The 14,241-nt window shown below is 51.1% G+C and overlaps 1 protein-coding gene across 1 annotated transcript in view; it reads left to right on the forward strand.

Moving 5' to 3' along the window:
* Nucleotides 1–14,241, forward strand: part of ZCCHC14 (zinc finger CCHC-type containing 14) — a 55,800-nt gene that overhangs the window by 13,037 nt on the left and 28,522 nt on the right. The window contains exon 2 of the mRNA XM_074349290.1: nt 9,954–10,077. Within this exon, the coding sequence (XP_074205391.1) occupies nt 9,954–10,077 (124 nt within the window). The remainder of the gene's footprint in view (nt 1–9,953; nt 10,078–14,241) is intronic.

Raw genomic sequence — 14,241 nt, forward strand, 5'->3', positions numbered from 1 at the left:
TACAGTTTCAGTCTCTCTCCTCTGGGACTCCAGCTGCAGGACATGTTAAACCTCTTGATATTCTTCCACAGGCCCTGGAAGCTTTGTTCTTTTTTTTTTTTCTTTTCCCCAAATCTTCTGTGTATTGGATTGGACACTTTCTGTTGATCTGTTTTGAAATTCACTGACTCTTCTATTAATTCCAAACTGCTGTTAAGTACATCCAGTGGATTTTTTAAACTTCAGAAATAGCATTTTTTTTGTTTCAGAATTTCCATGTTAAAATTTCTTTTTACTATTTTTAGACAGTTTTTTAAGAGCACTTTTAGGTTCACAGAAAAATTGATCATCATAATCACCTGGAGTCGATTGGTCATGTCAGGGCCCACGCTCGGTGTCGCACGCTTCCTGGGTTTGGATGAATGTGTGGTGACGTGTGTCCACTGTTAGGTGTCACACAGACTGTCTTCTTCTTTTCTATACAGAATATTCTCCCTGTCCCTAAGTCCTCTGCGCTCCACCTGTTCATCCCTCCTCCCCCTCCTCCTGAGAGTCCCTCGCAACCACTCATCTTCTTACCGAGTCCATAGCTGTGCCTCTTGCAGGACGTTGCAAGGCTGGCCCTGCAGCCTCCTCGCAGGGCCCTCTCACTCAGCAGCGCGCATCTGCGTCTCCTCCGTGTCCCTGCGTGGCTTGATGGTGCGTGTCTTTTTAGTGCTGAGTCATACTTCATTGCCAGGAAGCCCACCTTTTATTTATCCATTCAGCAGTGAAGGACGTTCGGTTGCTTCCTGAATTGCCATTTTTGAAAACGGTTTCTGTGTCTCTCCTGAGAGTCCCTCTCGGTTCACATCATGAGCGTGTTTTCCTTCGAGGTCTGGAGCCTGGTCACAGTACCCGCTTTGCACTCCTCGCCTCTGGTCCCGGCGCCCAACTCGTCTTGTGCCTGCTCTTCACCGTGTGTGTTTCCTTCCATGTCTAGTAATCACGGACTGCTTCTTGGACTCTCAGTGAGATGCTGTGGAAATCGAGATTCTGTTCTGCCCTCCTGAAGAGTCTCACAGACCTTTCGGCGCCCCCGGGCCTCTTCCGGTGCTCGTCAGCAGTCTGTGCGGTTGGCTGGTCTTAGCGTGACTGCCAAGAGCCTGCCTGTGATGCCTGTTTCAGGGCACGCGGGGATGTGGGCCCACGTCGTGTGCAGGCTTGGGTGGCCCCCTTCCGGGCGCTCTCCTTTCCAAGTTTCCCCCTCACTTTCCAGCTGCTGGAGCCCACCAGCATTCTGATCTCTGGTTTTGCAAGTCGGGAAGATTTGGGGATCTGTCTAGTGGGAACTGGGCCCGCTGGACGTGAACTTACGGGTGCAAATTTCGTTTCCAGTGTAGGCCTGGCTCTGGTTTCTGCCTGGTTTGGGTTGTGTTAACTGTACTGTTTTATATACTCTGTCCAGAGTTTATGGTTACCTCTGAGAAGATTGGTTTGACTACTCAACCATGATTGAAAGGAGAACCTCCTGCTTTTTATAATCCAAGTGTTGTGGTGAATACAGACCATGTGTTCAAGGAGGATTAACTCTATCTAAGGAGGTGTGGCTGTGAAGGAGTGCTTTACGCTAACTGTGACATTTGTCGTTATGAAGCGTGGGGCTCTGGGCAGAAGAGAAGAAATGACTGGCCTGGTGCCTTGAAACTAGTGTCGTTTGGAGACTGTACGCGCGATGATTATTTAACTGTTCTGGCACTTAGAAGGTGCTGAGTAACAGGAGGGTCTGAAGTGTGGAAGGGTGGGCTCTGCTCTGGTGCCCATGGTCCTGGACTTCACTAGGAAATGCCATTTACCTATCGTGTGCAGCTCTGGTTACATGTGCCATTGGATGTGAATCTTGAATTTCTTGACCGGCGGGTCGTCTCTGTTCCAGTCCTGACGGAGACCCACACGGCCGCCTGACCGGGAGAGACTCTGGGAGCACGGGAGCAGCTTTGCCTTGCTCAGGATGGGCGTCTGCCCAGTGGCCGCGTAGAAAGAATCCCTAGGGTCTGTTTGACAGAGATTGCTGGATCTTTGCTCCGTCCTGTTCTCAGCTAGGTGGGGCCTGCTTGTCCCCATCCTGATGCCTGAGTGTCCTGTGACTAAACTTAACGCGTGGCCAGCACCAGGGCTCACAGAGCAGCTGTTTACTGTGCGCCCTGCTCTGCATGGTTCATCTCAGGCCGCGGATGTTAGATCAGGAACCCAGGTGGTCACTAAAGCCCAGCTTACTTATTATGATTAGACACTGAGCCAATTCCTCAAAGAAAACCCAATATTTTAGCATACTTCTGGCCAAAATATGCACAGTAACAATACTGTGCGTAGTGTGCACTTCACGTCAAGAGTCCTGAAGGTAAAAGTAACCTACAGCGAATGCCTCACCTGCTGCCCTTTCAGCTGTGATGTCCACAGAATGAAGTTCTACGTGGTGTGCAGGGAAGGGGTGACTGCAGCCCTGCAGCTGAAGCGGTGTCCACTGCTGCATGGGTCATGTGGTCTGCGTTTTTCCTGACTGGGGAGTGGGGAGGGCTGTCTTCCTGAATGTATTTTACATACACGTGGTGTTGCCTTCGCGATTTCCGCCTGGCTGTGCCTGTTGAACTTCAGCTTTGAAAATGCTTCTGCATGAGCCCTCGCCGTCGCTGGCGCTCCTCACTGCTAACACTGCCCCTTCTCTTGCAACCACTGATTTTTTAGCACTCCCCCGAGCCCACCTGAAATCTGCTGCCCGTTATCTGCTCTGTTCTGGAAGACACCTAAGCTTTTGGGATTGTTGTGAATAAGCCTTCAAATGAGAGGCTGGTAGGTGCTCAGACGAAGCCTTTCTTGCCACACAGTGCACCTCGCCATGTCACCAGCCTGGATGGTGGTGGCACCTGCCGAGCCATGGGCTCTGTGAGAGCCACTTTCTGGATGGCCCGGTGCCCTCTCTGCATCGCCAGGCTCTGGTTTACGCAGCCTGCTGGGGTGGCCCGTGGCCCGTGTGTGCGGTGGGGCAGGAGCTCCTGGTGGAGGTGGCACCACTTGGCGGGCTGCTTGTGAGGAACTTGGCTTTACAGTCCCTTGGCCGGAGTCAGCGAGTTACGAGCTTGGTACCTGTTCTGAGATTTTTGAGCAGTAATCTTTTTTCTCTTTTCTTTTCTTTCTTTCTTTTTTTTTTTTTTTTTTTAATGAGTAGAGCTCTAGGATAAGAAATAGTAAAAGGAATGTTTTTATGTGGAAAATGGTTTTGGTTAGCATTGGCTTCCACTTGTTCTAAGTCAGCAAATAGCTTTCACTATTAAACTATCTATTTTCTTGTTCTGGTTTTTAGAGACACATAATCACTTTTTTAGTAAAATGCTTATAAATCACTTTTTTTTTTTATTTTTATGTATTTTTTCCCATTGATGTAGAAGTATTTAGCATGTCATTCTTTCTAGTATGTATGTGGTAGTCAGAAGACAAGTTGAAAATCAGGGGCTCTGTGGATGTTGGAGTTTGTGTTTGTGCTTGAGCGTCCCCGGGGTTCATCAGCGTGGGCCTGGGAGGCCTTTCTGGCCAGCTCTCGGTGCCTGCTTCTGTCCCTGCTCTGGAGGCCCCTGCAGGTGTCCGCTTGGCTGCTCCTCCTCCAGGGAGGCCTCATCGAGTCTGCATCGTCGGGGCCGCTCAGCACCTCCGACAGCTCCCTGACAGTGCTGTCCTGAGGGGAGACGGCACAGCCAGCCAAGGGGTGGGCAGTGCGGTTTTCGCAGTTGCTTTTCTTTTACTTTTTCACGTTGTTCACGTTGTGCAGGAAGGCGCTCGCATTTAGACTTGAGAACTTCAAGTGTTTTTCTAGTGCTAATGATGATCCTCGCAGAAAAATTGAAAAGCAGAAAAATGTATTTTTTAATTGCTCAGAAGTAGTAAGCACTAATATTAATATTGCGGTGTGTTTTCTTCTTTTCTCAATGCCTGTAATGTATGGATACACACAATCGATGTATTACAAATTCTATTTCCTTTCACATATCTAAGCGTGAGCATTCCTCATGCCTTTCATTTTCTGAAATTATTTTTAAAAGACTGCATAATATTGTATTATATGGATGTAAACTAATTTACATGTTTAAATATTAGTCTTGCCGGATATTTATGTCATTTACTTTTGCTTCTTTAAAACTAAGATGAACCTCCTTGTACACAAACCTTTGTATCACTGGTTGTGTTAGGATAGATTCTTCCCAGTGGGGTTAGTGGGTCCAAAGATACAGGGGTAATAAAGTTTGTTACGTACACCTAATTGCTCTCAAGACAGGTGTACAGATCTGCACACGCCAGTTGGGGAGGAGATCCCTCCCCAGTAAGCTTGTACCTGCAGTTCAGGTGATTACATAACCTCTCACGTTGCAGAGGAGGCGAACACTGGTCATGGCAGACTCCATTTGTAAGTGGAGTGTCTATTAGAGGAGACAGCAGCCCCATATTCCAGGAAGGGGACACGGAAGCTGTGGGGTGTCTGAACCTCGTCCCTGGATGTGGTCACCGGCGCAGCGCTGCCTGCATGCTCCACTCCAGGCATGGGCAGTGGGGTCGAGCACAGACCGCCCCCCCACCCCGTGACCTCCCAGGGGAGCTCCTCTGCGGGACCTCGTGGGCCTGCCTCCCCTGCAGGGGTCCCCGTGGAACTTGAGCCTATTTCATTGCCTTCCCAGCTGGTCTGCATGTGCCACGGTCCCAGCAGCAACTCATGTTTCACCAAATCCTGACCCGTCTGTCCAGCACACTAGCTACTTTAAATGCTTTCCGTTTAATTCTTACAAAAACCCTGTGAGGCGGGTACAGTTATTCCCACTTTGCAGTGGAGGAAGCTGAATTCTAGCCAGACGGGGTCTTGGCCATGGTCGCACAGAACCGCGGCCCCCACAGCTCTGATTGGATTGAATCCACACCCTCAGCCGTGGCCTCTGCAGTGCAGGACTGCTCCCTGCCGGCCCGGTGGCCTTGGGGATACCACCGATGAGCACGAGACATTGTTGGTGTTAGAGTGGAGATAGCAGTTTCTGCCAGGGTCCCTGAGAGTAATGTGGGTGCAAGGGCCCCCAGAGTGTGGTTCTAACAGTAGTATTTTCATGATTTTATCCTTCCCAGCCTCTCATGGTGTGATCACATCTCAGACGTCCAGTGTGCACCTTGCCTGTTAAACTCCTATTTTAATAGTTTTTTCATGTCGGAACCTAGCCTTCTCACACCTACTTTGGTTTACAGCTGCCTAGTATTCCAAAGAGTAGCTGCATCCTTTTATTTAACCAGCCCCAGAATAACAGCCATTAGTTATTCCCAGTCTTTTGCTGTTACACACATCATGGTCGTGGGAGCCCTGTGCAGACGCCATCTTGAATCGTCAAGTGTAGATGTGGCAGAATTTGGAACTTCAGCCCGCACGCATGAGGGGAAGCCAGACATTGTCTTTCTGTCGGAGTACTATTCAAGTACAGGATGGGGGGGTACTCCTGATGTGGGGTCCCCAGCACTCTGGTCTGGGAGGGAGAGAGGCTGGCACACACCCTAGCCTCAGGTGCCCTCCCCCTTGACGGCTTGGGTGGGAGTGTGGTCTGCCAGCCCTGCCTTGCCGCTGGGGCTGCTCTGTCCCCACACTGCTGGGAGACATGGGGAAGAGCCTGGAAGTGTAGCACCTGCCGCCAGGACGAAAGCAGGTAAGAGACCCCTTTGGGACTTATGGTGCATGTGACCTTGTCCCTAGTGGAGACCAGGTGTTTCCATGTCGCAGTGGACGAGGCACCGTAAATACCGTTTATGCTCGCCACTGCCTCAGATCATGTGACGCTCGGTTACAGAATGTGAAAGAATCTCCTTTGTCTTCTAAGACTTTGAGAACCGTTTTCAGTGTTACTAGCTTTCTTTGGAATCCTGTATGTTTTTATATGCTTAATACGAATTTCTGAGAAAGGGTTGGTAGGCTTCACCACACACCACAAAAGGGGTTATTTGTTTTGAGAAGGGGTTTGCACATAGAAAGTTAAACCTCTGCTCCGGGTGCATAGTACCATTTTCTGCACCATTTCAAGTGCCTGTTAGGGGCCGGAAGTGAGACTTTCGGCAACTCAGACCCCCCAGGGGCTTACCTGGTGTGATCATCCCACTTGGATGACCGTAAATGACCTGTAGTGAAATCGATTTTTAAAAAGTAAAAGTCTCTTCTGAAAATTATAGCTCTGTTCTTTGAATATTAAGGTGAGTTTTAGACTCAAAGCTTGAAAGCAGCCTGTGTGACAGGAGGACTCTCTGGCCCGATGTCCTGACTGAGGTGGGCGTGAGAAGGAGGCCCCTGGAAGGAGGGGCCTTTGAGTCCCTCTGATGGGACTGTCCACACAGCACTGGGCTTCCTTTTCACATCCCACAGGAAAGGAGGCTGTTGGCTTTGAATGCTCTGACCATGGTGAGCACCTGTATCTGGAAACACTCTGGAAACACCGGGAGCTGGTTAGAGATGCAGAGTCTCAGGCCCCACCCCAGGCCTCCTGAGTCAGGACTGCGTTTTGGCGTGCCCTGGGGGTGTTTTGTGTATTAAGTTTGGGAGCAGAGGCCTGGTCTGTGTTTAAACAGCTGTCCCGATGGGAGGACTAGCACTCAGAGAGGCAGGCATGAGCTGCTGAGTCAGGTGCCGGGATTCTAACCATCACCTTTCCCCTCGGTGTGCAGCAGATGCCAGACCGAGTCACTGTCCTGGGAGCAACGCAGCGTGCTTCAGCCAGATTCCACGCACGGCCGTAGCTTTTCAGTCCCTCGTTTCATTGGGAAGGATGCTCAGTAACTGTGTAGTACATAATTTAGACTGCAGAAATTTTACTTTGAAGTAGACACACTTTTTTAAAAATTAATCCTGAATTTCATTAAAATTTGTGAGGCAGTCAGATCTCACAGATACTCACTAAGTGCCTGTTTTGTGCCAGGCCCTGTGGGAAGTGCAGAGGATGCGGCAGTGAGTGGAGCAGACAGCCCCGCCTTGCCGAGCTCCCGCAAGTCCTCACAAGAAGGTGACATTCGAGTGTAGACATGCAGGCAGGGAGGGGCTGTGCAGAGATGGAGTTGCGGGTTCCAGGCCGAGGGCACAGCCAGGGCAAAGGCCAGCAGGCAGATCCTGGCCATCCACCCCATCCCTGGTGGGGCAGAGGGGAGAAGTGGGGGACCTCCGAGACCTGAGGGCAGCCCGGCCCTTGTAGGTCGTAGGAGAGGCGGCTGTGAGTGGAGAGAGATTCGCTCGGCAAGGCACGTCGGACCCTCATGTAGAGATAGAGCAGGGTGCTTGCAGGAAGAAGGCCTTTGAACGTAATGGAACACAGCCGTCAAGGTGGAGCTGGGCCCTGTCGTTGGAGAGTGCTCTCACTGCCTTCCTAGTGGCAGCAGAAGGCGACATTTGGAACTGATCAGATCCTCACGCTGGTGTCTGTCAAGCTGATGACTGGGGGGTCCTGCTTGTGAGCGTGAGTCAGTGTTTAGTGAAGCTGTTTAGGTCACACGGGGCAAATTAACTTAACCAAAATTAACCCAGAAAACAGCATTTCTGGGAAATGCAAGTGAAGACGGCTTTCAGTGTAAACAAAGGAGCAAAGTAAAGATAAAGTCTTGGTCGGAAAAAGTGAACATTTGGAAAACTAAGAAGAAGTGCGTTGGGAGAGAGGCCCAAGGAGGGCAAGTGCTTCCCCAGCGGTCAGGGTTCAGGCGCTTTCTTCCCTGCGTCTGCGTCAGGTGCGGGGCCTCCGCCTGCTCCGCGAGCTGCGTTCCCCCAGCCACAGCGCCGACCGCTGGGCCTCGGGGCCTTCTGTCCGCCCCCACACCCGCCCCGTGGCCTGGGGGTCCGGGGGTGGCTTTCTGCTTGGGGCTGCTGGGGCTGCTGTCGGGCGGGCCGCGGTCTGTGTGTGTGTCTGCCTGGGGAGGAGAGGCTCGCCGCTGGCCGGCAGGGCCGGTGCTCCCCTTGGCTTTCAGGTTGCTTCTCTCCCCGTCTCTCCTTAGGAGCACGACCTTCCTCATAGCTGAGGGACCGGGGAGGTCCGTGTGAGCCGGGCGCGGTGGGCTGTGATCTGCCTCGGTTGTGTTTGTTATGTAGTTAAAGGTGTTAGTTCCGCCTCCTGAGCTGTCTCCCAAAGTGGTGCTTACTGTCTGGGAGCTGGGTCTCGCTCCCCGAGCGGCTCCTGTGCCTCTGGGTGCTGCTGTCTCACCTAATAGGGAAGTTTGCTGCTGGGGTGCTCTTGACGATCGGATGATGAAAGAGACTTTCCAGGCCTGAGGGAAACAATCCAATTTGGTTAAATTACAAGTAATTTAAAACTTTAACTGTCTTGGTAACGTTTTAGTAAGTGTTACCAGAATTAACACTTTGGAGGAGTACTGGGTGGTTAGGGTTTACTTCCTGGAGTTATATAAACTTCCACGTTAATCAGACTGAACCAGTGTTGAGTTACTGAACCTGCGTGGCATCAGACCCATCGTCTCGTGCTGAGTGCACAGCAGGGAGGCGTCCCTGCCCCAGAGGCTGTGACAGAGGTGGGAGCAGAGGGGCTTGTGTGCGGTGGGAGATCTCACTGCAGCTCTGTCTGCGGAGGGCTGGGTGTCCTGGCTCCTCCAGGAGGCCAGTCCAGGTCCACCCTGCGGGAGTGGTGCCACCTCTGCCAGCCCCTCACCCTCTCTGCCCCTGCCTGGGGACCCAGGCCAGGCCTCCCACGGCAGGTGAGGGCCTGCGCTTGCTTCCACCTGGCATCCAGGTGAAAAGGTAAACCAAGGACACGACGGCCAGAGAGCCTCAGGACACACGTGTCCCAGGTCGCCTCCGCATCTGCAGTGAGACTGAAAGTCACGCTTCTCTTTCTCCCAAGCCTTCTCCTTTCCTGGGTGTGCAACACAGGGTTTCTCCACTTTTTAAAACCCACGTCTCTTTTGATAAACTTTAAAATCTTAACTTTTCTCTGCTGCCCTTTGAAATGTTGACATACATTAAATTGTGACTCTGAAGATGTTGAAGCATTGGTCATTTTTCAGATTGGTAAAATTTTCAAATACTGGTCATTATTAAAGGGGAAAAAAAGGGAAGGTTATTGCCAACCCCCCCAAGAAAACTGCCTGTCTCCTGAGGTCACTGTGGTTGAGGTTTTGCGGCATCCTTCCAGGCCCTTACTGTTTCTTTGCACACAGTCACGTTCACCTTACACCCAAGGCAGGGGAGGGGAGGAGAGGACGACACCCCCTGACTTGCTTTGGGAATGCGGTGTGCTTTGAGCCTTCTTTGCCGGCGCAGAGTGTGGGGCTGTGGGCGGACAGCCCTTGGCTTGTCGGGTCTCATCGGTGGCCATTTAGGATGTTTTCAGCTTCTCGCCATTGTAAATGCTGCAGCGAGCGCCCCTCCACACACACCTTTTTCACGTCTGAGTGCTTTGTATGATGGATTCCTAGAAATGAGATTGTGATGTAATTTTAGAACATGCTTTTTTAAATGTACCCCCAAGTAGATCCAGTTGTATTCTATTCTTTACTGCTGGTTTTAGAGAGTTTTATTATTTTTTTAAGATTTTAAAAAGACAGTGTTAAGTCTGGCTGTGTAGTTGATTATATAGGAAACTATATGATTTGAAGAAATGAAAAATAAGGTTCTGCCTTGGACGTAGGAATGTAATTCATGACAGCTTGGTTGTCAGTTTCGACCCAGAAGAGTGGGTCCCGGCACTGAACATGAGCGCCCATGTTTGCTCAAACTGGGATGTTTTTCAATTTCAGCGGTAGATGGTGGATTGGTAAAATTTTTGTCTTTTGTGGGACAAAAGATCACTTTTATTATTATTACACTAGTAATACATGTTTTATGAAAAAATTAGAAACTGCAATAAATATAAATGACTTTTAAATAAAAACGAAAACCATTCCTTATGAACTAGTTGGAAGGGAATAAGATGATTCTGTTTCTGTCCCCTCAGGTCACTCCACGGACAGAGACCCCTGTCAGCAGTGTCAGTAATAGTTTGGAGAACGCCCTGCACACATCCGCACATTCCACTGAGGAGTCGCTGCCCAAGAGGCCCGGAGGAAAACACTCCAGAGGTGAGCCTGTCCATCCGGGCTCAGAGGGAAGACGCGTCGGTGCAGAAAGGAGGCTTTTGTGATGATGTTTGGTTAAATGATTTCAGATCTTTTGAAAATGCTAGTCTTAGTAGAGTCTATTATTTGTGTAAATTCTACAGGTTATACCTGAATGTATCTTGGCTGTAAAAATTTCACATATTGGTGTTGGTTAAGGGGGAAAAAATGAAAGTTGTTGTGCCCTCTCCGCACCCCACACCAGAATAAGTCCTAAGTTCTAGAGCAACGCTACCTGTGGAACTTTCTACGGGAATGGTGTGTCCTCTCTCTTCACTCGCCCGGTCACCACCAGCCACACGTGCCTCTGAGCGCTTGAAATGTGGCTCATGCGACTGAGGACCTGAAATTTCCATTTCATTTCATTGCAGTTACACAGCTCAGTGTGGACAGTGGCTGCCGTTTGGACATGCAGCTCTGGACAACAGGGCGGGTCTGGGAGGAGGCTGAGCCTCCTTAGTTCTTGCGCATCTGACTTTGTGCAGCTGGTGAGCTGTGTGGCCTGAGGGAGCCTCGCCAGGAGGAGAGCGGGGGTCGCGTGTGAACCCCAAGACTGCAGGGAAGGGGAGGGCCAGGACGTGTGGGCTGGTCCTGGTCTCTTCTGGACTGAGCCACCTCGTCAAGAGCCAAGTCCTGCTGGCCCGTCGCCTCTAGTCTCGGGCACAGATGCCGACTCCCCCGACTGAGGTCAGCGTCCGTGACCTCAGGCTGCGCCCGAGGTGTGTATACACAGATGATGGGGTGTGAGACCATCCACTGTCCCTGCAGCCCTGGGGGCGCACAGTTAGCTCCTCCATCGTGCTCTGCCAGAGGGACGGTCATTCTAAAGTCCGGCAGGGCTGCAGCTCCTGTGGTGGGTGTTGTCCCTCAGGGGAGGGTCCAGGTCCTTCTCTGAGTCACCAGGGAAAAGTGCTTCTGGGTGGGGCCTTGCTTCCTTTATCCCCACCGTCCCCCATGGAAGCTGTGTCCTGTGCCCTCCCCGTCTTGAGGGCTGGCCTCTTCCTCGCCAGCGCTGCTTCCTCTGACCAGTTACCATGACCCCTCGTTCCTGTTTTTTAATGGAATTACAAATTATGTGGCTGTTCCTCTGTCCTTCCCTCTCTAGCCTGTGTGCTGTGCTGGGCCGAGAGAGCAGGAAGGTGGGTCTGCAGTGGGTCCCTCATTCTCTGTTCTCAGACATCGGTCTACCTAAAAACATCGTGAACTGAACATGGTTCATTGTCTGCAGTAGTCTCCATGCGGTGGTCATAGCACCTTGGTTCCTCCGCCCAGAATTTGACACGCAGGTTAGCTAGGTTTGTTGGCCATGTTTCCCCCAGCACTTTGCTGGGCCTAGGTTGCTGCTCTCCTGAAAGTCTGAAGCCACCCTGTCATTACAGTTTCCTTGATGTCTTTCCTGTATCCTACTTCTGTTTTGGATTTTCTCTAGGCTTCTTGGAGATCTTCAGTGACACAGTTTAACTCACAAAGAGTCACACTTTTGTGTTTCTTCAGTGTAAAAGCTCATGGGACAGCAGTAAGGCCAGTCTGAAACCCGACTGCCCCTGCCATGCAGCGTTCCAGGCTCACGCATTAGCCCGCCTGATCTTCCCGAGAGCCCCGTGGGGCTTACTTACACCTGGTCCCTTCTAACAACGAGCCCCACTCCACAGACGGGAGAGCCGAGTCACAGATGAGCAGCGTTCCTGAGACAAGCTGGGACCCCAGCCCCGAGCTGACGCTCTCAGCCGCTTGTGTTAGGCGGAGGAGAATAGAAAAGGGAGGTCGGGGTGGAAAGCCCAGATTAGGAAGTGAAGGCATTGCCGTTTTATCAGGACGGTTGATCGTGAGGCCCCAGGGTTCCTGTGGGATGGCGCCTCCCTGACCCCGAAGGGAGCAGAGAGTAGGAGCCACCATCTGCGGATGGAGACCAGGGCCGGCACTGAGGACGGACGGGTGCAGGAGTAGGGGGAGCAGTACAGCAGCCCCAGCGTCCGGCTCCAGTGGCAGGTGACTGACCGTGTGTTCCCTGTGGAGCCTCGAGTCACGCTGCCCGTCGAGCTCTGGGAGAGTGCTGCTTCATCCAGGCCCTGCCCCTCCTGAAACTTGGGGAAGCGTTCGTAATGCACAGGGTGAGGTTGAAATTGCTTATAATAATATTCTGAATGAAAGGAGTTCTGTGACTTTGTTCTTTGGGCTTTGAGTAATTATTTTTTAAAATTACCCTTCTGTGAGACAGTGAAGGAAGCAGAGTTTCATTCAACTTAATTAAACTGCAGATCGTTTACCAGCAGTTTGGAACCTTTTCGGTCTCAAGACTCCTTTGCATTCTTAAAAAATTGTGAACAGCTCTTGTTTATATAGGTTATATCTATATTTACCATGTGATAAATTAAAACAGATTTTTTTAACCTAAATAAATGCTTTGTGTCATGTGCCACTGAGGTTTTTCTGTTTGTCATGCAGCATTATTGTGATGAAAGCTAATAATTCAGTTAAGGTTGAATCCTGAGAGTCTTGTACTTGGTAAATAAAACTGAACTCCAAGAATTAAAACATGAATTCTAGTAAGATAAGAATTACAGTGAAACCAGATTCTGACCTGCCACTAGTGTATCACCGTTCTTGGGCTGCACCGGGGATTCTAATGTGCGCTTGGAATCGAGAAGCCCTGATAATTGTCATTTCTCTACTGCTCTGTATTCAACCTTTTATTATGAAGACTTTGAAACGTACAGTAAAGTTCAGAGGATCTTCCAGTGAACACCTGCCACCTAGGTTCCAGTTTCGCTTTACTTTACTTCTTCCCTTGTCTGCCCATCTCTCCATCCGTCAAGACATTGCATTTTTTGATGCATTTCAAAGTAAGTCGTTTTTTTGGCTTTTTGCTACACTTTTGTGCGTTATTATTGCTGTTTTTTAACTGGTTGCTTGCAGCCTTCCTCAGCCAAGGATTTTCATTTGAACCACACAGAGCGCAGAGGTATTTGAGCAGCTCTTCTCTCAGTCCCTGAAGAGAATGTTGTTCGAGTATAGGGGTGGGGCTGATCCGGCCTTAATGGCTTCTCTGGGGCCGTGGGACTTGGTTCCCTCCATGAAGCCCCTTTGAGATTCACAGGAGGGATCACAGTGCACACCTGGGGCTTTTCAAGCTTTGCTGTGCGTTGGCGGCGAGCCGCTTCATGTAGAATGCAGCAGTTTTGCAGCTGTGCTGTTGGGTGATGTCCTGACCCCTGGGAGCAATTGTCAAAGCTCAGGAATTTTTGTAGCCTCTTGATGTCACATCATTGATAGCAGGAGCTCAGCTCTGGTATTTGCACCTTGGAAATTGGTAAATGCCACAAATTAGGGGCTGCTCCGCTACCCCGGCCAGTCATGAAACATCTACCAGGGCACCATTGGTGTGGTTCTCCTGCACCTGTGCTCTGTGCTGTCATTGTCATGTGTGTACCATTTATGCAGGACACAAGCCACAGCCCCCAGCCCAGCTCCAGGAAGAGACCTTGCACCTCCGACTTGAGCGCCCCTCCCCCGAAGCTGCCGTTGTGGTGACAAATCTGCTCTCACTCTCTTTGCTTGGCCTTGGTGGTCGCCCCTCTCCAGCCTCCATCCTCCCTTGGTTTCTTTGCTTTTTACATCGTGGAGCCTCACATGTACAGAAAGCTGTGCACCATGGGCTCCTGGTGGCGCTCAGGCGGGGCTGGCTTCTGGGCTGTGCTGTGGCCACTGCTGCTCTGTTAGTGACTTCCAGATCTGTGGGTCCAGCTGGACCCCGAGTATTTCCACGGAGACGCCTGCTGGTACCTTAGACGGCATGTGGAGAGCGGAGCTGTTACTTTGTTGCCACCCATAAGATGCGTTTCCAGGACTAGTGATTGATACCAACATTCAGGCACTCAGAGCAAAGCCCCGAGGGTCTCCCAAGTGAGGGATCTCTGCTCTCCCAGCCCTGACGGCTCGGCCGTGTCTTCGGGTCCCCCGGCCACTGTCCTGATTCAGGCTGCCTGTGTTTCTCCTCTCCGGTCACCTTCCAGCCAGGCAGGCGGCGGCCGGATCACGGTTCCCGCCCTGGGAAGCTGCCGGGAATTGGTGGGAGCCGCTGCGCCCCGTGCTCAGGACTCAGTGGCTGAGCCAAGGTCAGCCTGAGTC

This window comes from Camelus bactrianus, chromosome 21 (genome assembly GCF_048773025.1).
Source record: "Camelus bactrianus isolate YW-2024 breed Bactrian camel chromosome 21, ASM4877302v1, whole genome shotgun sequence".
NCBI lineage: Eukaryota > Metazoa > Chordata > Mammalia > Artiodactyla > Camelidae > Camelus > Camelus bactrianus.